The 25,008-nt window shown below is 34.2% G+C and overlaps 1 protein-coding gene across 4 annotated transcripts in view; it reads right to left on the bottom strand.

Annotated features, from left to right (window-relative positions):
* The window catches only part of LOC123710820 (transcriptional activator GLI3), a 95,376-nt gene that overhangs the window by 51,435 nt on the left and 18,933 nt on the right, over positions 1–25,008 (bottom strand). For 3 of the 4 annotated variants that reach the window (XM_045663057.1, XM_045663060.1, XM_045663059.1), the window contains exon 2: positions 3,044–3,303. In XM_045663057.1, coding sequence (XP_045519013.1) covers positions 3,044–3,180 — 137 coding nt within the window. In that variant the 5' untranslated portion in view covers positions 3,181–3,303. Of the gene's footprint in view, positions 1–3,043; positions 3,304–4,342; positions 4,354–25,008 lie in introns of those variants that run through there. The other variant, XM_045663058.1, reaches the window with a different exon arrangement.

The following is a 25,008-nucleotide window of genomic DNA, read 5'->3' as shown; positions in this document are numbered from 1 at the left end:
CTCAATTCCTTTGATGACTTCCTGTCTATACCTCCGATGGATCCTTTTTTCATTGTCCGGTTAGAGGAGATTAATGTTATCGTCAGGGTCTCGTGTGTTGCAATAAATTATTATTAAGTAACACCTTGTCTCACCGAAGCGAGTTTTATGCGACCGTAAACTTTAATATGGCGACTGTAATCTAAATTTTTACCTGCTCCCGGCTCAATAAATGGATTTCCTAATGACAGCGAAACTAGCAGATTGTGAGGGACTATCACGTTATGAGGTAGCACTTACGCAATGAACTTGCGGCGTGTATGAATACAAATGCTTAATGAACCACTCAATTTTATAGTCTAGTCCAATAAACGGAGATGGCGTTTCGGAATGAGTCGAGGACATGAAACGATATGAAAGGACACTTGCCTCGCGAATTATAAAATTACTTATGTAGATGAATACATCCGATACGCTTAACCCATTCGAATATAATACGATAAGTGAATGCAATTAAAATGTAATAAACTAAATGCAGAATTATTAACTTGAATGTCATGTGAAAAATAAAGCAATTAATGAATGCACAGTACATACGTTGTTAATTGTTTTTCTTGTCCTGTTTTATACACGGAGTTATTAAAAAAAAATACAGACATTTTCACTGTGACTGAAATTCTTACGATGGATATTTTTTCTCGTAATTCTTTTTCTCTTACTCTAGTTATTTTAAGTGGATACCTACAAAGACTAAATTAAAACAAACATGTTTTAATGCAAAAGGCACTAAAATTAATTTAGTCTCAAAGATAAAGTGGATTATTTAATAGCCGTAAATTAAACTTTTATTAAAACATAACATTGTAGTTAAGTATCGATTATTCCATTGGCTAAGCGAAGATTGCAATTAGCAAGGTGTCTTCATAAAAGGAGTAAATTTATTTTAAGTGAAAATTGTTTTATAGCACAAAACACGCCCAATTTTTTTATGTAACACGAAGCAAACGGGCAGGATGCTCACCGTTAAGTGATACTGCCGCCATGGATAATACAAGTGCGTGGCCAGCCTTTAAAAAAAATTATACTCTTTTAATGAAGGACCCTGAGTCGAATTGGTTCGGAAATTCTACAGTGGGCAGCTGGTTCCACATAGTGGTGGTGAACCGCTCAGTTGGGGAACGACGGACATCGCGGTGATACATTTTGTATTAAGCGTTAACGTCGTATGATGAAACTCAGCTGCAGGTACTGGTATTAGTCCAAACGACTCCTCTGAACACTTTCCATGGTTATGCGGTAGCGATCGTGGTAGCTGTCCAGGCTTATAGCATCAAGATGGTTGCGCTGTCATGTCAAGGTTGTTAAAACATGTAACAATAACGCCGTCTGTAGGCGGACAGCTCCTTATGACCTGTCCTGGATCCACGCGGTTGGTCATTTAAAAAAAAATGCCTATGTTACGCAGGGATAATGTAGCATATTATTGGTAAAATAATTTTTAAAATCGGTCCAGTAATTTTGAATATATTCGTTATAAACATAAGAAGATCTTCCTTATTTATAAAATTATTATGAACCGCCCCTTATTTGTTGTGACCACAAAGATCAGCAGGATACCAAAATGGCGTTGACGATGTCATAACTACGAAGTTTTAGCCTAAGGGAGTTTAGCCTTTTATCCGGAAGTTTAAAACTGTTTTGTACGATTACCTATGGATTAATCGGTACAATTTTTGGAGTTTACTCCTTAAGAAACGATTTGAGTTATAAGGCCCGGTACGGAAATTTTATGAGGAGTAAAATCAAGTGTAACACGAAAAGTTGAGGCGTTACGTAGAAAGAGACAAACATATATATCTGTAGGATTGAACGTGTAAAAGAATAATTCCATATCATTCTCTCTCTAAAATTGGATTTGTATAAATTGAACACAATTATTATTATTATTATTAATCTTTATATTGTTTTGTAATACGCTTTATTGAAGTAATATAAATAATCCGAATAATTACAGATATATGTTTGTTTCTCTTATCATTTTAGCAGATACCCTTTTTTTCTATTCGATATATATCATAATTATCATTCGTAAGGAGTAAACTCCAATCGTGCGTCGTAGCTGACACACACACACATTTTTTAAATTACTATTATTTTTAAAAGCTTGTCAAAGCTGATACATTGGTAAATAAAAACTAATATATAATTTTTTTGCAGTGCAAGCAGTGCCTGCCTGGGGGGGGGGGGGCAATTAAAAAATATACTGGACGTTATTCATTATGTTTTTAAATTTCCTTACAGTGTTTCGTTTCCTAGCGATTTCTTACTAAAACCTATCATTTCTTTTTTACTGAACAATTTAATTTTTGTTATTAAAAATGTGTATTACATAGGGACAAGCATTTTAGAAATACTAATGGCATGGCACAGACACGACTGGGAAACACTGCACAGGAATTCTTTGTCAGATTCTTTGTCCAACGTGGTATACAAAAATGTCGTAACGTTAAGGAGATGCTTCTATTTTGTGTTACATGCAAAGGCAGCTGTTTATAAATTGAGATGCAAAAATGCAAAGCATTCTTGATGGAAGTAATTATGAGCAAAATGTCAGTTGATATATTATCGCAATTTGTACGATATTAATTTACCTGGACACTGATTACTGTGGAAACTATTTCATTTGTCAAGTCAACCAGCGTAATACTACTAAAAGATGATTTATCTTGAGGTAATTGCTTTAGTAGGACCGCCCAATTGCATCCTTATATTATTTTTCCTTTTTTGTGTTATTGTGATGTAAATACATTATTATTATAACTTTACATGATAAACAAGCCTTAATTACAGCCTTCTTTCAAAGGTTTTATACACCAACGTGTATAAAATGTAATTTTAATTAATTATGTTACAAAAAACATTTGTTCCCGCAACAACACACACACATACATATTTAAATAGATAAATCGAGGACTCTCTGTACGGGTATTATCTCGCAAACACCCAGCACACTCATACTTTAGTAGAATTGTGTTATAGCTTAAAATACATATAATTAACTTACTGAGCATGATGATGGTAATGCGTCGCGTGGTGCATCGTGCCCGGCGGCGCCTGCGCAGCTGTCGCGTGGAACGCAGCGAAAGCCGAAGGAAACTGCAGAGGCAAGAAACCGCTTCCAGGCACTTCCCGATCAGGCATTATAAAGTCCTATCATCATTTAAAACACTCGCACAATCAAGTCATCTCCACCCCTTTCCCTGTTCTCTGCGTCATTTCTTCACTATCTCGCTGCGCGGTACCGTTTCTTTGATGTCATTGTAACTGGAACAAAGATAAATGGATTGTGTTATTTTGGTTACATATATCGATAACATTATAGCTAGCTAAGCTCATAGTAAATTCTTGTTTACTTATATTTAATTATACTACATAGCTATTTTATATATAACAGGCGGCTAATGGACAGGAATCTCATCTGATGTTAAGTGATATGGGTGGTGGACCCATAGATACTCTTAATGCCCGTGCCGAATAATAATTTTTGAGGACCCTAAGTCGAAGGGGTTCAAAAATACTTCAGTAGGCACCTGGCTCCACATAGTGGTAGTGCTGGGAAAAACCTCCATTAAAAAACACTTAGTATGGAACGAGGTGATACGGGTGGAATTTCGTATTCTCCCTCGACGTCCGATGATGATGATGAACAACTCTCTGAACACTCTCCATCATAAATTCGAAAGAAGATACTGTGAGCCCTCACTTTCTTTATCAACCAAGCCGATCATGCCGCTCGGAATGTGATTGGTCGTCAGCGATTCGAATCGCTCTTCCTCGAACTGGTTAAACGTTAATCAAAACGTTGGTTTCATCAAAACTGTACAATTGCAACTGGTAAAAGCGCCAGATTCATTCACACACTTTAATTACATAAATGAAGAGTTAATTAGCACTTTGCAGAAGCTTATAACTGTGTTGCCGCTTTTAAGTGAATGTAAATAACATTATTGTGTTATAAATTGTTGGCAAAATAAATTTGAATCAAGGTTTTGATGATTTTAGATAAGCGAGCAACAAACACTTGTTTATATGGAAGGTGTATAATTATAAATTAATAGTAGAATGGTACTGAAGGAAGTTAGGACATTAGGTTAACAAGAAAAGACAATGTATGCTTTATTATTATATACGACATACAATTGTCAAAAACGGCGTATTGTAAAATCCGAAGCTTCTAGACATAGATATAAAAACGCAGTGATTTATGAAATCATAACGACGTGTTTTCTCCTGTAAAGGACAGCATTGGGATTCAACAGGTTTTTATCCTGTCTTATTAAGGTACCCTCAGTAAAAATTCCACTTGTAATTAATGAAGATGTGATTGTTTTGAAGCCGCATTGTCCCTTAAATGGTAAGAACAGTGATGTTCGTATGTATCGATAGTTTTGTGAGACATTGCAATTTATTTTATAGGCGATTTTTTTTTAATTAGATATAACCCCTAATAGCCTACCATACGATCAGGCAGATCTGTGGCCGTGACTACACAGAAGGGGAGTATCTTCCTTTCCTAAATAGGTCCTTAAGTCCAATGACCTAATCAGGTCCGGGCAACGGGAATGGCCTCATGATATTTATGGGCGAGACCCGCGCGTCACCGTGATATTCATCTTACCTACATATTTGATAATTCTGTGGCAGCATTATAAATAACATAACACATGTGTAACATTCAGTTAGAAAATCAGTTAAAACAGAAGAACCACTTCCATTTCCGCAATTAGACTCTCACTAGGTCCGTTGTAAAGTCTTGGTTAACTACGCCAGCTTAGCTCCTTCCAGAAGCACAGAAGTCTCATGGGTAATCTGGCTTTAAGGAGCGATCTCACTGCTCCGAGGATTTCTGCACGTTGTTTAACCTCAGCAACGCATTCCAGGACTACGTGGGTGACTGATTCCTTTACCCCTTGTTAGTACTACTCAAATCACTCAGAAAAGAAAACATACTGAAATCATTACAGTATTTCTAGAAATGACACCCTAAAACCAACATTTTTTACCAGTGAAGAGAGGAAATTGTATTAATTTGTAAAACACGACCAACGAACAAAAACATTTACACAACCATACGCGAATCGTAAAATATATAAGAAACGATAATCAGATTATAATTTGCATGTATTAGCTAAATAGCATGTTGCTGGCTAAATGTTAGTTTCACACATAGCTGAGAAACCTCTAAACTGAGGAAATTTTCATAGTAATCTCAATATTATACGAAGGGCCGAGTCAGAGTCACCTATCGTTTTAAAATTATCAACCGACTCAAATATGTTAAATATTTATTAAGATGTACAACATTACTTTATAAGTAATATGATAATAAATTGGAAGGCTATCTTTAAAGGTACAGTGCAAGGGAGCAAACTTTTAGAATATATTTTAATTTTCTATTTATTAATTATTATAGTAGGTTAAGAATATGTATATGAAATATGTATGAGAAATTTGCGACACTTTGGGAAGACATTGACGAATGTAAGACGTTTTTTTATGTAGTAATGTGTTAGTTGCTTAAAGGAGTATTTAAGTTAGTATATATTACAATAATTGTTTCGCATATTTTATACGCTGTACTTGGCGTAAGCAATTGGTTTAAAAAAACCAATAATTAACAAAAAAAAAACGACTTTAAGAAATTTTGTCAAACGTTATGAAAGGTATAAAATATCGATATTGCTCAACTTCCCTATAACCAAAAACAGTGTAATGCGCAGACGCATGCCAACCGTCTTAATACGGGCCTTAATTACGATTTAATTGTTTTTTAGGCGATTGTCTCGAAAATTCCGAGAAATATTTTGTCTTTATGGTGTCGAGATGTGTGTACACTTAAACTATATTTCATCATTGGTCATCGAATAGGGGTCAATAAACTCAGTTTAACTGTAAATAATTACAGTGATAATTAAGTAATATTTTATTAAACGTTTTGGGTCACATTTCAAAATGTACTCAAGAAATCCTGCCTTAGGAAATAAACAATTTTTTTTTTCCAACAAAAATGAATTTAACTCGCTTTGGTTTCACAACTGTCTTTGTAATCTAGTCATGTCTAATGGCTATGATCTATGTTTCTTATTTAAAATCTATTTAGCTATTGAATTGTGAAGTAAGAAACAAATGCGCAAAAGCGAAAAATGTTCACTTTCCGTCTCTATTTGCTTGGCTCCTTCTCTATCTTTCTTTAAATCTCTACTGTACAAACATTACCTATCCACGTAGTATCCCCAACATTCGTACCAACTGATCTAAAATTATCGTAAATTATGTGAATTTTTCCTTTTTAATATAGTCCTGATTTATGTCTTACCTTATTTAATTTATTAAAGCACATTTTTATTTTACGTATCTCGAAACATTGTACGTATATGCCACATGTTTTTTTTAATCATTTTTAATAAAATATTTTCTACTAATCACTATTCCAATGTGCAGGCAATATTTATCATAGTTTCACATTTCGAAAGTTCCAACCCTTACACGAGTATGCTAAACACTACCGTAGATCGCTAATACCCCATTAATACACCACATCACGGATTTTTTACCTCGGACCATAACTCACGGACAATTCACAATAGTCGCTCATTAGATATGGCCTCAACTAACACGCGCGCGATTTGAACACGAATTAACTTATTAACGTTACTTCGGATTGGCGAGGTAATTTATATACGGCCTCTTGCGTTGGTATAAATTCAATTTTGAAAATGGAATTAAATTTAAAACACAACATGTCAAAATTCCACGTTCATATTACTCTGAGGACGATATAGAAAGTTTTAAGCGGCAAACTCGTTTGAAGGTATTGTCTATTATTTAATAAATACAAAAAGTTCGGAAGGCCAAGAATGGTTACAAAAAGAAAACCTATCAATAATTCACGTTTATATTACTCTGTGGAGGATATAGAAACTTTAAAGCGGCGACCTCCTTTCGACCGACTCCTGACCAAAGTGTCGTCTATTATTTGTTTAATTATATTTGGATATAAAATATTTAAATAAGCTGAATAGTTTGAAATGCTCCCTTAATCTAGACATGAACTCCGCTAAATTTCGTGGCTGTATTGATATATTTGTATTGACGATTATGGTAGGTATGTATTCATCTACAATGCTATCAATCTTAAAATAATTTTGGTAGCAAAATTGTTTAGAGACAAAGACCTGTTTTCATTTAAATCTTAGAATTATACTAAACACTAGAACAGTACTTGTAAGCATGTTTAAAACGTAAATTACACTGGACCGCATTTTTAAACGTCACATACACTTAACATTCAAGTGTACTACTGTTACTAAACCAACTTAAACCGCCGTCACGGGGTCATTTCGACCCGTATCGGCTGATCCTTTTATCGCGAGGTTTAGAATTCCATACACAGTTCTGTGGACATCCATAAATTACAATGAGTTGAGCCTAACTCCGCGTATAAGGCCCTTTGAGCGGCAGGGCCAAAAGCGATTCGTACGTGCGTCCGGATGACACCTGTGGTACAGTAAAAGCTAAACTATACGGATGAAAAAATCTACTAATAATATGGCTTAGTTGGTAGAATTATACTGAATACTAGTACATTACATTCTCGGCCCCCCACGGCCGATTTAAATAGTTTTTAGATAGCATTTATTAAAATGTTTATATTTTACACCTTACCAAAGAGCGTAATGTTTTAATAAGCGAGGTAGACTTTATTCAGCAGTAGTAACAATTTAGTTTCTTCTATAAAATCCACTGTCGTTTGTTTAATGTTTAATTTTAGTTTCCTTTTTTCTATCTATTTTTTTTTTTTTGTTTCGCATATTTTGTTTATCAATATAATCTGTTTTGGCTTTTTGTATATTTTCTTTTATAAAACAAAATTGGCCATTACACGCCTCACGTAATGAACAAATATATAGACGACATTACATTTATAATTAATAAATTTTGTATTAGACTTCAAAATAAATCATATATAGCATTAGCAGCTGGATAACAATCTTAACCATTGTGTAGCATTTGTTAAGCTAATAGATCCATTCAACGATTGTCCACTGGTCGATTGCCAGGAGTAATATTCAGCGCTGATGTTTCAAATGTTTACATTTATATTACTCGAATTTTGTTTTAAAGCACATGAGGAGAATCTTATTTATTTCCTAACCAAGATAAACGCAAAAACACTTTTTCGAGTTAATCAGACAGAATCACCTACACTATAAAAGAATACAACCAAGAAAGAAGACACGAATGCCAAGCCAAGACATACGGGGTACAAGATTATTTTTATTATCAAATACACTTTTGCATTTAAAAAGACACTTTTCTTCATTAACACTAAGTTACACGCAGGTGCGTAAAGCAAAAAATACAGCTGTTTGCGGTAAGTTTGATCGTGAATTAATTCGGAATCAATAAAAAATTAATTCGTATGTTTTTATAGCTTTTCATTTAGCGATTATCAGATGCGTATTTTAAATGTCTTGACGGAAGCAATAATTGTTTGTTTGCTATGTATTCTTGAGTAGGTTTAATCCTAAGTGGTTGAACTTTAAAATTAATGCTACTAGCAAATGTAAGACTTTTAAACACATATTCACAGAGGAAGATAAATACATTATCTACGCTCAAATATTATTATTATAGATTATTAATAAAGTTAAGAGCCGTATTTACAATCAATAAAATCATTGTCTACAATTGTATGTAGTTGTATATCTTGTAGTTAATGACTGAGAAGGAGAGAAATTGGTAGGTGTGAGAAAAAACAAACAAAACTATGTAGGTACCGATAGAAAACAATTAGAATTGTTCTATAAATAAGTGAAGTTAGTCGTAACTCGTAACGTATTAACGTAAAATAATTAATAAAACTTTTTGGCGAATATTTAAATGGTCCTAATCCTTGGGATTGATATACTCCAGTTCAAACAATTTGTATGACTCAAAACTTAGCGATTACAAAGAGTGGCGGAAAGTTTCTTGCCAGTTTTTCTTGCCCGTTCTACACCCTTGACTTGTTAACTGGTAGTAAATGTAAATTTACAATTAATTTAACTTCTTTTCTAACATTCATAAGTGTAGTTGTTTACGTATATGAATAAAGTTATTTTGAGTTTGAGTCTGTCTGGATCGAAACTAGAATCTAGATGTTACATTGAAATGCAACTCACTGTAAATTTGATGGTCTTCATTTTTATTATTCCATATCGACTACATAATATATCACTAGTAGCGAACACAACTTTGTTACAAAATAGCCTTTAAGTTCTAAGCATTAAAGCACATTTTAAAGAGACAGTTTTTTTTAAATAATCTATTAATGTTTAGAGGGTATTAAGCGGCATTCTAACGAATAACTTTATTCAACACACGAATGTAGGAAGTTAGAAAACAATACAAGTGTTAATTTTCACAGATTTATTCAGTTCCCATATATTTTACGAGTGTTTTATTTGTTTTATAAGAAATAGATTGTTGTCAGTTTTATTTGTTAATTTATTTGTTCGTAGAAGTGAGAACGAACTGAATAATGTTCGTAGAAAGTACTTTAAAATTGTTTTAATTTGTATTGTTGAAGTCGCCCAACTGAATTAGATTTTGACATACGGGAAACATGTTTTTGATGATCAGACCTCCACTATTAAGGTACATGAACATTTTCGGACGTCGATGTAAAATACGAATTGCCACAAGTAAGTGGTTTTAAGGCAGTTTTGGCCACGCACCACCAAGATGAGGAACCAGCTGCCCTGAGGCCCGCACCAATTTGACGTAGAGCCCTAGTATAGATACTGGCAAACATCTTGAACAAATGTCCTTGCCTGCGCGGAAGCGATTTTTCTGAGGGCGGGGGGGGGGGGGCGTTTCGATCGCCTGATTGGTAAATCAATTGACGTTTGTGTCCCACACTGTGTACGATGCGCAAATTTTCCCCACTCCCTAGTTTAATGGTCAAGAAGTTTGCTGTGATCTATATCAATTCTTAAAAGACATCATCAGGTGAGCCACTCGCCCGCTTCTTCTAAGAAAATTATTTTTTCAAAATAAATACATTTCAACTGATAATTTTACAAGTGATATAAAAACGTCAGCACTCAGCTTCTAGTTCAATTGATTGAAGAAATTTGGCGTCGATCCATTTCAAATGTAATAATTTTAAAACGAAAATATTTTTATTAAGAGTCTTGAAAACAAAATAGTTTTGTTGAACATTTTAATAGTTTAAATTCGTTATCTACGTATAAATTTTAAACAGGATCGTCTTTCTTAAAAAAATAATTGAGCCATAGATCCCGAAAGTTAATACTAATTTTCTTAAGAAAAATATGTCTTGCTGCTAATAATAATAATTAATTGCCGGTACAACACTTTATGGGTCTAGGCTTACGCTTGGCTTGGCCCCTTTCTGAGGATTGAAGCCGTTTTGTTGATCATTATTATTTCATAGACAAACAGGTGATCAGCCTAATGTCTAGCATATGTCGTGGATTTTTGTATTTGAAACACCGATTTCCTAACGATGTTTTACTTCATCATACGAGTGTTAGCTGGGCTCAGACAGGAAGTCCATTATTGCACAGCCGGAGATCGAACCAACAACCTCCGCGATAAGAGTCATATGTTGAAGTGTTTCATTATTTAGAGTTTTAAAGCCTTATTTAACACAGATTAGTTTTTTATTGCAAACGAGCCTACAAGATGCCCAAACAGGACAGTCATTGCAACCCATAGACACCCATTTTAGTGGATGCGTTGCCGGCTTTTGATGAGGAGTAATTTGTCCCTTAAAATACGCGGACACACCCAGGGACGGATTCTCTAGCACCGGAAGTGCAAGCATCCTCCTAAAGTAAAAATGTTCTAGTTAGACCAGATCTAAAACCAGTCATTTTCTTTATCTAAGAAATATCAGTTTGTAGTTAAAGTACATCGAGTCCCAGGCCAATTAAGCTTCTTAATTAGGTCAATAAAGCTCTTTCTCAAAACTTTCGCTGGCTACTTTGATTATATTTGAATAGTTATTTCGTGATTCAATTAAAATTCGACGCATCCGTTGGAAATAAATCGATCAGTTCGAATGATTTCTGACAAACTAATTAAAATGTACACGGTGTTCACATTTGCCGTGTTAAATTATATTGTCGTAGGTGAATACAAAAAAGCTTTCGTAAGCTTTCGATTTAACAGTGTTTTTGTAATGAGCTAAAGGCCGTGCGGCCCCAGAACAAGATTTTTTTTTCTTGTGCCTCATTATGAAAAAAACAATAGTGTTACAACCCACCGATTTCTGTATATGTTTCATAATTATTTTGGTTTTTTTTTTTGTAGGCAGGTGATCAACCTTCTATGCCACACGCCATAAACTTGGGTTAACTGGGCATTACATATTAGAAACACATTTTTCTTATTAATATACTTTACTTGTTTAAGAAGAAATGTGTTTGTTTCAATTTTCGAACATCGTTTATCGTATTAAACTTAAGTACAGTTAAACGCAGCTAACCACTGAATGCAATTCTCGAGTTTGTGGTCACTTACAAAGATTACTCGTTGGCACCAACTGACCGTGAAAATGGTGACCGCAAGATGAATAGTTTTAGCCTGAACAATGAAATTTTACTTGGACTAAACATAGTTTCAAGCCTTGGTACCTTTTAACTTAGTTCACAAATATGTTTATTAGGTAAATTTCCACTAATATAAATAATAAAAATAATCTTCATTTTTTTCTCACAAAATCTTCCTACTTCGATTACAAAATAAATCAACACTGATTTATAGTTATAAATGAATGATTTTCTTTCTTCTATTGAGGGAAATACTTGTTTGTGTGAGACTGATGCCTGTTAAAGGTAAGAGTACCCTTGTTACAGGTAATCAGGCCTCCACTACTTCGGTTTGCCAGCAGGTTCTGTATAAGAATAAATAAAGCATTTGGTTTTAAAACGGCGTGTTGATATTAACTCACCCTGGGTTGACGAACCTGGATTAGGTTGTTAGGTAGCAACCAATGTCGTTATATTGTTAGGTAGCAACCAATGTTTTTATATTGTGTTATTGTTGTTCATACATATTTGTATGTTGTTATTTGATTTTGGAATTGTTCTATTCAGTGTATTCAGTGTTACTACACGAAAGTATGGGTCAACTGAAAAACAGTGTTGCTGGTGACAACTTAAAACAGACCCATTTTCGATTAAGAATATTGGTTTTGTATTTATTAACATTGTAAGTCTTAGTCCGAAAAATTTACAGTCACTGGCACCAACTTATCTATAAGAGTATAAATATCATACTTTACTATAAAAGTATCAAAGTACTTGCCTATAAGAGTATCATATTGATACTTAATATATGAGTCGGTTGAACATATGCATGTTAAAATCTAGACACTTATCGAATAACTACGACACTTTACAGGATTGGTGTAGTAAAATATATGATCAAATTGCCGTTTTTGCTGCGAGATTTAGTTCCCGGCATAAGCGCTTAGATGGTCGTTTTTAAAGATTTATACTAAAACTAAACTCAAACCTTCCTCTAATCTTGGCAAGTTAAGTAATAGTGCAACGATTTTTAACGACGAGAAAACGCGTTCAAAGCCGCGGGGAAGAGAAGTTTGCGCTAGATGTAAGCTTGAGGCCTACAATGATAATTTATAATAACGTATTATCTCTATAGAAAATCCAAGATCGATAGAAATTTGTATGACAGATAATCACAATTGTTATTATATAGAAAATATCTACGTAGTAACTATAAACTTAAAATGAAGTTAGTTTTATAATTCTAAATTCAAAATAAATACTTGTGATACGCGTTTCCCTTCCTCTATTAAAAGAAGACGGAAGTGGTTTTAATATACAGTTTTGGAAACGTGAAAATAATTCTGGGATAAATATAGGACCTAAACAACCCCACCACCATACCTCGTGATGAGGTATGAGCCCTTGATAACTCTAAATTACTTATAAGGAAACATATGTTTTCCATTCATATTAGTACGCTCCAGGGTCAGACTTTATATTCTAACACTGCCCACTTAAGTAGGCTCGCTTTGGTTAAGGAGGTGGTTATTCGAAAAACTGGAATGGTTTATTAAATTAATCGATTTTAATAATCTGATAAATAATAATAATAGCCTTTAATTGCAATGACTTTTACAATTAAACACATTGTTTATGTCGTCTTATTCTTTTTATCTGGGTTTTTTGAGAAACGCCTCCTTCAAATCCCGCCATTCCTGTCTGCACTGTGCCACTCACCATGTACAACCTGTTGTTTTCTTAATCTGGTCTATCCATCTTCAAGTAGTCTTTTTTTTGCGTTTATTGTACGATGGCCGCCAGTTAACTACTATCATCTGATAAATATTTTTTTATTTAAATTCATTAATTTAAATAAATTTATAATTGTGTAAATAAATGTAATAACTTATGAATCAGGATTAATGATTCAGCGTTTGATAACAAAAATTGAGAACTGCTAATCACAAAGATTTCTGTACTATACAAAATCGTATAAAACAGAACTGGCGTATCGCTTCGCCTTAATCAGGTAGCATTATGCGCGGGCGCAGTTCTAGGAAATATTATAGGAACAGGGACAAACGGGTCTCACTTATTGTGCCCTACGGATGCACCCTGCGGACCTTTTAAATATTTTACGAAATCGACATATATCTTTTGATTTTATTGCTCAACGGTGTAAGCTTGTACAATATTTTTATTGAATTTGGGACCTCAGGAATGCATTATAAATTACCAAATCATATGACAGAAGCCGTTTGGACCGTCGAAAGATGAAACGAAGACGTCAAACGGATAGTGTCGCCTGTCTGTGATTGGTCCAGAAACGCCATTGACCAATCGCAATTGCTACCGTGTTTTGTTTTATTTGGAATCCAAAATTTGATTTCGAATTGCATTACACCACGAACTATAGCTTTAATCGAAAAGCTTTCGTAATAGATGTAACGAGATTAGGAAATAATTTATGTAGAAGAAAAAGTTCATGCTGATTTTTTTTTTACCAATATACCTTAATTTCCTAACCTAACACAAAAGAAACTTATACACAAGTTCTCACTTTTATTTTCTGGGACTATATTCCATGTTGAACCACTTGGTGTCACTGACTGTAAAACTTTTTCATATTTATTTCTTACTTGTAGATGTTGAACAATCCGTTCGACTTTCTGTGTTAGGGTTGTCAACTGGGGCAATGAAGCTTTTGTCAGAGCAACGTTTATTGTCTCGTACCTGGATGCAGGACATTTCCAGCTAATCTGACATTGTGTTGACGAGATGTACCTATCGCGAAGCCCGTGCTAGGCTGTGAGCATAAGTTTATCGGTTTAGACTTAAAAAGTTAAACAAAGTCTAATTGCGAACAATTCAATGGCGTATTATAGGTTTCGTTTTACAAAATATGGCAATAAGCTGCACTGCGCGTGACCAAGTTCAAACATATACAATGTTGCCATTTAAAAATATCTCAAATACATTGTAACTTTACAATTCTTAATATAGGGCTGCTTTAATATGGCCGAGTATTTTATAGATCTTAATTGTTTGACGCAGCACGGTAACTTTGATTATTTAATGCGTGTTAGACCTTGTAAAACGTTTTGCGCTTAAGTTTAAAAGCGCAGTAACTGTCCAGTATATGTTATGTTTATTTTCATATAATTTGATTTATTACTAATTCTTGTCATAAGGTAAACATCAGGTGGGAATCCTGCCCGTTTGCCCCCAGTTCTATTAAAAAAAATGCGTGCCTACAAAGTAGTGAAACTTCTTTGTTAATTAATTATTACTAAGGTAAAAGCCCTAATAGATCATGTACCAGTGTATAATCACTCCATGCATTTGTATGTCTATATTCACACTGTTTACGCACTGTATATGTGCTAATGATAATATGAATAAATAAAAAATCTAAAGTTCTAATATGTACCTACTCAACGAATACATCAACCAATAGCGTGTATTCTTTCTCGATCTCCCTTTCTCACTCTCTCTTAATCGGTCTCAATCGCTCTCGTCCTTATCTTCGACAAACGCTGCACATCTTCGTGGCTTTTGGATCCGTAAAAATTTTACCCTCATGCGCATAAAGAAGTTTCACTTCAAAAAAAAAGTAAAACAAATATTTTCCCCACGATTTGATAGCTTTAAAGAGTGTGTGCCCGAGTGGACTGTATTATAGTCGTAGACTAAAATTATGTAATTTTTTTTTCATTTTAATCTTGAAAATATTTCTAATAAATATTTGTAAAACTATATGTAGATTATGACTATATTATACATATGTTTACCAAAGAATTACCACAATCACCCACACACCCACTCATGCACACACGCGTGTTACGCGTCAGGTAATACTTTATGTTAAAAAATAGTTAGTTAACAGTTTTTCAAAGAGTAAAAATTTCAAAATTGTAATTGTAAAAAACTAGAGAACTTAACTTTGTTATTGAAGAGCTGGGAACCCTGAGACAGGTACTACTTAAAAAGATTCCCAAAATCCAACAGATTGAATTGAATAAACACATTTTTATTTTATTTTAGAAGACTCATTTGAGTCAACCCGCTAAGCACAGCTCATAAAAATTGTTGAACACACATTGTCGACTAGAGCGTTAAGTTAAATTACTGTTCTTTTACTACATTTTAATCTACTAATAGCAAAATTATGTTAATGCAAATTTTCCGTACTAAAACCAAAGATAATTAGAACATAAAGCTTTATTAAGCGTTCATTATTTTTATTAAATATTATAAATAATTAGACTTATCTTTAACAAACCCCGTAAGGATCTTATGGCGCCGAAATTCCTGTATGTTTTATTGATAATTTTTATTTATTTATTACAGAAATACCTAAATTATCCTTACGACGGACGATGGACGAAGACGATGCCCATACGATAATATCGAGAAAAATAAAACAAAATATATTAAAGTATATAATATTAAACATATAATATACACAACATTGCTACTGTGAATTTACTCTGCGAACATATAAATATGTCGATAGTGTCGTAGACAGCATTCAGTAGGCGCAACGTCTTTAATAACGGTGATCTGTGCAACAGACTGGTTCTGGTAAGGACCAGTCTGTTGCACAGAGTCAGTGTGACCAAAACCAAGGGGTTTTGCAAATAATTTAGACCTTCGCAGTCGCACATATTCCATAGGTACAAAGAAACCACAGTTCTACAGTTCTTGGAGCACACTTGGGTTACACACTACCTATCTCAAGACTTTCAGTAGTCCGTTAAGTTGGTTTAACGTACGAGACATCAAAAAGGACAACAATTTGGAGTACGAACACACAAGGTTATGATAGAGCGTCGTCTACGAATACTTCCCAACACGGCCTAGTGGGAATTACTTTTGGGAGGAGATCAATTGTATTACCATAACTTAAAAAAGGAGATAAGGTTTGCCCTTAATAATAAGAATTCCAATGTAAAAACAAGTTGATCAGCCCTTGCCAAAACCAATTGTAATTAAAATTTTCACAAAAAACCTAAGTATATTCCCACCAATCTAATCAATTATCTCGATAAACAATTAAAAAGCACAATTATTTGCACGTAATTAGTAATTAAATGTTCTAAAAACTCGAAATGGCAACACCGAACTTGATTGGCAGGTGTTACCTTATTATGTTTTATTTATTGCGTTTCATTACACTGGACGACCGAGAATAATTTTTAAATTAATGACATAATTGAAGACAACGCGATGTGGCCTAATGGTTGATTTATGCTTGAAATACTTTCAAGTAATTATTTTAAATGGGAAATTTTGACCTTTAAACACTGGCAACACTTGCCGTGACTTGCTCGTAACTCATTGAAAAAATTCGGACGTTACAAAATAAGTATTTATTGTATAATTACTGTTTTCGTTGTAGTGAAAAATGAGTGTCTGATCCTCGGGATTGACAATTGAAACTATGTCATTTAATATTAATAAAAATTATTTTGTTTATGTAACTAAACATAGCAATCAAATTTACAATTTTCTTAACCTACATAGTATGGTATAACCATCATAAATATGAATAAAAAGTAAATTATAACATATTTCAAAAGTTTGATTCCCGCTAGCAACATTCCTCACTGTATTCGTTGAACGAGATAAGCACTAGATCAGCGATACCTATTATTTACCAGGCACCAACTAAAACCTTATAATTAGCGCCTGTGCAATTGAACCCTACGGATCAAGAGTCGCTTCACCAGAGGGAACAAAATTAAAGTTGGAGAAATGACTCTTATATTTGAGCCGTTTAATTATCTTTAAAATAATAGAATTAGCACCAGCTTTCAATTGAGTGACGATGTGTAAATGTTTGTGCTGTTTGATACGCGCAATATAATAGTTATAATTTATTTTTTACATCATTTAAATCGATTTTTTGGTGGACCAAAAACCTGTGTCCAGATAACGTTTCCACTACACTAACTTCGTTTTCTCTGATTATATATACAATAAATAAAAATAGGATTATTTATTCGTTAAATAGTAATTTTTCTTATTATTATATTTTGTTAGCAATGTTAACTCAGAGCAAGACGCTTCGATGGGTAAGTATATACTAAGTACTAAGTACATACTAAGCTTATAGGTTCAATTCCTGAAAATTTCTTACAGAAATGGAAGGCTGGTGCACCTTAAAAACGCAAGCGCAAACGCAACAGATGAGACGCAAAAATTTTGTTTAAATTTCTTAAACTGAATTCAGTTTAATATTTCTTTATATTTCGATAAGTCCAGGTAAGTCATAACACTAATAATAAAAACATAACGTTATGTTTACCCACAAGCAATTAACTAGTAATGTCTTTATAATTATCGAGAAATGTTTCAACAGCTCTTAATATTTACATCTGCCGAAAACGCTCCATAGATGGCGCTTTTTAATAAATGTCATTTGAATTTCTGAGCGTCTGTTATTTATTGCGGTACCGCTATGCAATTTATTGTTTTTGCGCGTTGATTACAATATTTATTTATGCGTTTGGATTTCACTTTGTTTATTGCTTAATACGTTTTTGCTAAGTTGGTTAATCGTGATGATTTAATGATACCATATAAGTTATGATAAAAGTATTGCCATATTGCGAGGACAAGACGTAAATTTTATTAAGAATCACTCATCTTGAAGTAACTGTTTTTGTGGCGTTTGACTGTTATAGTTAATAAAAATATAATGAAATTAAAACATAATTGTGGTTTGATTCTTGACAAACAATGCATTTGGGATTGTCAGGCACAACAAAGGTTAGTAGAGGATCAGAGCTGTTTAATCTGTAGCTCGTATCTGAGCGTCGTGGAAACATCTGGAACGGACTGTGTTTCGGCCGGTTTCAGTCCAGCTCTTATTACATCTTTCAGTTTTGAGGACGATAAGTCTTTCACTTGATTGGCACAGCTGATTGGTGAACGGCCACATGATTCTGTGTGATTCACATCGATTAGTTTCTCCAAGCTCCCATAGCCTCTTTGTGTGACGGAAATATGAGATGCTTAGTCAGAATATAAAAGACAGTCCTATTCTTAAAAATATCAATACAGTACTCTTTACCCCACATACAATTAGTCTTAAGTTAAACGATACAAGTTTATATTCATCAGAGCTGGCTAGACATAATTAAAACGTCTATTTAAGCGTCGATTGATAATCGAGTCAATAAATCGATTAATCGATTCGACCTACACGCACTACAGTAGCTAACACTTAAACGGCAAGCAATATTATAGGCTCCATATACTTTTTCATAGTTTGCGTACCTTCTCATCGACTATACAAAAAAGCACTTACACTGTCTCATCAGGTTGATGTTTTTGATTATTCATGCGCTACGCTGTCGTCTCTGCTTCGGGAATTATATAGAGCTTTTGATTTATCGGCGCATTTACAAAGCAGTTAATTTAACTTTCAACGAACTAATTTTATTTCCAATACAATTATACAGTATTTAAAAATATTCTTAGCCTATTATTCTGTGAACGAGAAACGATGATGCAAATAGTGTAGTGCGGCACCTGGGGGTGTCAACAATGATGGAGTGAAAGGCTCATCTGGCTGCATCTGGCTTGCTAGATGAGCGGTGATTGAAAGGGAGCAACGGAATTAGAAATCAAATTATCTGTCTAGTTTTTTTTTTATTATTTCTTACTTAAACGTAGCAACTCTATATAGTTCCTGCGCCTAATCGAGTGACGGCTGATAGAGTCGGTCGCGATAATGACATGTGCTGTAAAAACGCGACGGTCGATTATTTATCATCCGTTGGCCTCTTTAATTATCGAACAAGTCTGTGTGCGCCCCGCCTTAATGCTCGTGTGATGCCGCCTTAACTCGTGACATTTCCTTTGTACTTCCCCGTTTTTGAACTTCATAATGACTACACAACTTGGTAACTAAATCAGCTGAAGACATTGTGACTGATGTTATCCTGGAAAACCGAGGTGTTGGCTAACGAGCGGGCACTGAATCTAGAAGAAGTTTCTTTGAGAAGCCTTCTATGTTTAATCGGTTGCCATGGCAACTAGTCACGTGGACTCTTCGTAGAATGATAGCGCGAGCCGAACTTTCCCCAGTTTGTTTGGTTTTTTAATTGAGCGTATGTCAGTGGCTAGAGTAAGAGAAAAGCATTGTAAAAAGAAACTCTGATGTTTGAAAGAGGAGACCAGCACCAATAGAATTAAAAAAAAAAACTACAATTTGTGTCTCGTGCCATATAGTATTGTGTAAAGATAGACATTTAAAATAACGCTTAAGACCACATTGGTAAGATATAGGAACCGGAAAACAGGCTGTTGTCAAAAAAAGAAATACAAGTTATATCAACCATTTTCTAAAGTCCGATATTGAATACTTCCTGCTTTGAAAAACAATTTTAAGTTTTTCGAAGCTCGAAATGTATCGCTGTATCGGCGCAAGCGCATCGCTATAAATCTGAGCGGGTTAATTAACTGCCAGCAATGCTTTATATGTGTTTATAATACATGATCTATGGCATAAGTATAAGCGGATTAAAGCATGAAAGAGTTAAAACGCTTTTTTGTATGCATTTTATATTTTGTGCTGTGTCTAAAACTGTCCTTTGTCTAACGCACATGTGTACGTCCAGTCTATTTGCGCCTTCATCTACGAAAAATTAAGTCGTCCTAATTCTAAATATTACTAAAATTCTAATTCTATAGTAGATACTTAAAAAAACCTGAAGCACCTAAGTGCACACAAAAATACCAAGTTTGTGACGTAAATTTATCAATAGTGTTGTGACAATATCGATAAAAGTCAGTCACTTGAAACCCCTACCTTGGCTAATACAGCTCACGATTAACATCTTAGAACCTGATACTAGTTACATTATCTGTTTCAATCTGGTGAGATCGCGCCTGGACGACACACTCGCAAAAACAAAGAAATTACCTCAGTGTCAAAGATAACAAAAATAGATGTGTCACGGGCGCAGCGTGCCGCAATTCATAAAATAAAATCTTTTCATGAGGCGTACTGCATATGGTATACTTTATGATTGGTAGACACAGAGAGACCTGAAGTGAAGTTATAAATAATGATTATAACAGACACAGATGTGTCTACCATTAGGGAACTGATTTTAAACACTAAAACTTATTTGGCACTTGTACGCGTAGTACCAACTATCTCGTACTGGCACTAAACGTATCATTGATTGCTGTGTATTATATAATATATTTTAATTATTTTGATTAATGTGAAAAAGATTTGTATTTTAATTTATATTGCCTAGGCGTGATGTCTATATATGTTATGTATACTTTTAACTTGTATATCTAGTACCTCCTGGAATTGGTCCAGGTATGTAAGGACCAACACAAACATTATGTATATGCCGAATCTCACTGATATTAAAATGTAATTAACAAAAATCAGAAGTATAAAAGCTACTGTATTCAAAAGTCCTAACACATACTCAATGCAAAAATAACTGGAATTCTTTATGGATAATGTCATAGCACAAACACACAACATTGTACAGCAATTTAACGCATAATTCTACACGATCGGCTGCCATAGGTTGTTTACTGACCCGGCGTTTAATAGCAGTATAAAAAATTTGTACGCGATTCAAGTGGATGCCTTCCACAGTGTTTCAAAAATACTTTTGGTTGTCGAAATTTTTGGCATTTATTGTGAGTTTTTAAGTTCACCTCTGTTTTTGCTTATTATTACTTTGTCTATATCTGTGTTCTGTGTCAGAACATTCTCGTTGAATGTATCAATATTTTGGCAGAACATTCTCTTAGGTACTCTTTGGGTCGCAGGCTCATAGTGATTTTTTTTATAACAAATAACGAGGCCCCCTGATATTAATTGATGGGAGCTTACATTGCCAGAAGGCTGCGTATGCGTTGCAGGCTTTGAGATATATATATTTTTTTACATTAATTAATTAGTGAACTAAATATATTTTATCAGTGAAACTATTTGTGCATATAGCCAATGTGTTAATTGTATGTTTTATTTTTTACTTTTAAATATATGTATCTGTTTTTTTTCCTACATGAATAGATAAATAAATCTTGAGGATATTTCCGGAGTAGTTAGTAGTCGCCCAGGCCTGGTGGGAGACGACAAGCCTACCAGACCTAAGTAGCCCCCCTTAAAGGGGGGATTCAACTCTCCCCTGCTTCCTAGCTTCTCGGCCATACATTCAAAAAATATATTCAGCTATTAAGCTTATAACAAACCTAAGCGTGAATTCAACCAGTGCGGTAATCGCGATATCGATATTATCTCAAAATGCGACCACACGTGACTCGAATAAAAATCGATTGTTTTGTACAAATTGATCGATTACTTAAGTGATAGTGTATTGAGTTGTGAGGCGTGATGCTATTTTAAGACATAATGCTTTATTCGTTCATGTTTTTGTTTTGTTTCAGTTCTTTGACACATTCACGGCGCATGCGCATACAAATCAAATTGTAAACACTTTTTACACTACAAAAATTTACTTTTTGAGAACGTTTACACAAAAACTTCCACTCAATTACTCATTTTAAAGACAACTTTCTTTGCTTAGTCACTAGTTTAATTGCAGCCTCGAGTAGATGACACTTGGTGTAAAATGAATAAATATACTAACTATACGTGTTAAAATTAAGGATTAGGAGTTATATCAATAAGTCATAACACTAAATTAATAATTTTAAGTGAAGCAAAGACCTTTACTTCGGAAACCATTTTTTTTAATACAAGTGTCCACACTGAGACATCGTAGAATATTATGAACCAACTTAAGACGAATAAGTAATGTAAGTCTAACCTAATTTACTAAAAAAGGATATTTAACATAAAATGTCCAACACACTTACAGTCTCTATTTCGGACAGGACAATCTGGTCTTGTTTACGACTATTTAGCACTACTAACGTGCACTGACACTAATTCATGGTTTGGTCATTTTCAATAATCTCAAAAAGATATTTTCGATTATTAAATTACTATAAAATCTCAATCTATTAATTCAATTTATAAAGCATTGTAAGAATTGAGAAGTGCAACAGCCCGAGCTTTCCTGTACACAAAAGACGCATTAATCTGCGCGCAACATGTGTTTATCTCTATTCAAGCAATGAAGGTGCAATAAATACGGTGGTCCCGTGAATTGAAATGTACGCCACTTAATAATCGCCGAGATCTGATACGAGTTAGTAATGCATACTCATTACAGAAGTGCCTATTTTCATTTTGAAGGCTTGTGTTAAGTCTCTTAATAGATGGCACCTTAATAGGCTAAGTGTTTATTCATTTATAAGTAATCTTACAGATACGCATTAAAAAGAAAATAGACAATACACAAAGCCAAAACAGATTACATTGATAAACGAAATTTGAACAGAAAACATAAGTCTAAAAGAAAACTAAAATTTAACAAAACAACCTAATATTTTTAATAAAAATGAATTGTTATGACTACTAAATAAATTCAAAGTGTTCCCGATTCCTAAAATATCTACATCAGTATAATAGTTAGCTAAAACCCAATACATTGGCGAATTACGCAAATTGTGAATCTCTTGTAGCATGGTGGTTCAAAATTGATGACAGGAGAGAGAATGTAATAAACCATAACATATAATTGTTATACGAGTGTACTCCAAAGGTGATAGTCTATTACAGAGGTTTGTCTGGACTCATGTTACTCTTTCAATAGAAGAAGTTGGGAGTTTTTTTTTTTATATAAAATAGGGGGCAAACGGGCAAATAGGAGGCTCACCTGATGTTAAGTGATACCGCCGCCCATGGACACTCTCAATGCCAGAGGGCTCGCGAGTGCGTTGCCGGCCTTTTAAGAATTTGTACGCTCTTTTCTTGAAGGACCCTAAGTCGAATTGGTTCGGAAATACTTCAGTGGGCAGCTGGTTCCACATAGCGGTGGTGCGCGGCAAAAATTGCCTTGAGAAACGCTCAGTCGTGGAACGTCGGACGTCGAGGTGATACGGGTGGAATTTTGTATTTTGCCTCGACGTCCGATGCTGAAACTCAGCTGCAGGTATTAATCCGAACAACTCCTCAAGTAGAGTTGTGAGGAAGTTGCATGAGATGTTGACTTCACGTCTTCTAAGTTCTCATTATATATTTATTTATAAGTATCTTATTGTCTTTGATGTAACATTTGTAAATCTTTTATTTTAATTAAAAGTTAATGATTTAAGAAATTGTTTTACAGCAATTGTTAATTTTCAAAAAGCATTAAGCTAAGCTATTTGACAATGAAAAGAAGCGAAAAGTTGGAATCTGTGTTAAAAATCCCGCTTCCACGAAAGCGTAATAACCGGGTTCGCTAATTGCGAAGTGAAATGAAGTCACTTCAAACTTGATTGTAAAGTAAATTCGATGGTTCAACGAATTTACAAGCCCTGTCATTATGTTACCTCATTCGGGACCGCCATGACGGACAATTTGGCACCACGCTAGTGATGTGACACGCGTATCGATAGTTAATCGGTTTTGATTGACCGGTAACAATTTCGATTGGTAAGGTATATAGTCTAAATTAGCTATATGCATATTGTAATATATGTCTAAATATGCTATATCGTGTAAAAGAGTAGACGATAAATTTTTTATTGGAATAAATTGCATTGATAATAAAATATATGAAAAATTAACATGCGACCACTTATAACCTTACTAAATTATGAACACATTCTATTAAAAGCTTTCCCCATCTCAATCTGGTCGGGTTATATCCAGTTTTTGCCGCGCTTCGAGATTCCGATTGGTTTAATGAAGCCATTACAGCAAGAACAAGCTCGGGCGAGGGCAACGGTATGGGAGGAAAAAATATCCAAATTGCCTGAAGGGTCTCGTGCGCCGACATGCTGTCTTCACGGCGTAGAAAAAAGACTTAGTTAGGATCCGGCTCGACTCGCTTTCGAAACTTTTGTTTTGTTACATGGATGGAAATCGAACCACAGATTAATAATTAATTGCTTTTCAAAAGCAATTCCGACATCGTTAGTACGCTCAAAGAATAAACACATGATGACAAGGCGTATCTAGACCTTGCAATGAAATCAGTCCCGTTACATTTCATATTGTCAGAGGTACAATTAATTTGTTGAATAAATTTACATTTAACATCGCTGTTTATTTAAGCTTTATAGGTGATGCAACCGTAGATTTTAAATCCAATTTAATTAATATCAGTGTATCAACGCGATATGTAGATTGAATATTTTTTTAACTTAATTGTTGCACAGTTTTGGAATTATTAACTGTTTAATGAATCGAAGGATCATAATTTCTTTTGGGCGATGTAATATATATTCAAGCATTAATTGCCTACATAACATCACCTTTTTAGCTTCAGGTTTAATCACTATGATAGCTACAAGGTTATATGTGTACAATGTACAATGTTACTACATGTTATGCTAGGTACAACCT

This window comes from Pieris brassicae, chromosome 6 (genome assembly GCF_905147105.1).
Source record: "Pieris brassicae chromosome 6, ilPieBrab1.1, whole genome shotgun sequence".
Lineage (NCBI taxonomy): Eukaryota > Metazoa > Arthropoda > Insecta > Lepidoptera > Pieridae > Pieris > Pieris brassicae.
This window is presented reverse-complemented; position numbering and strand designations above follow the sequence as displayed.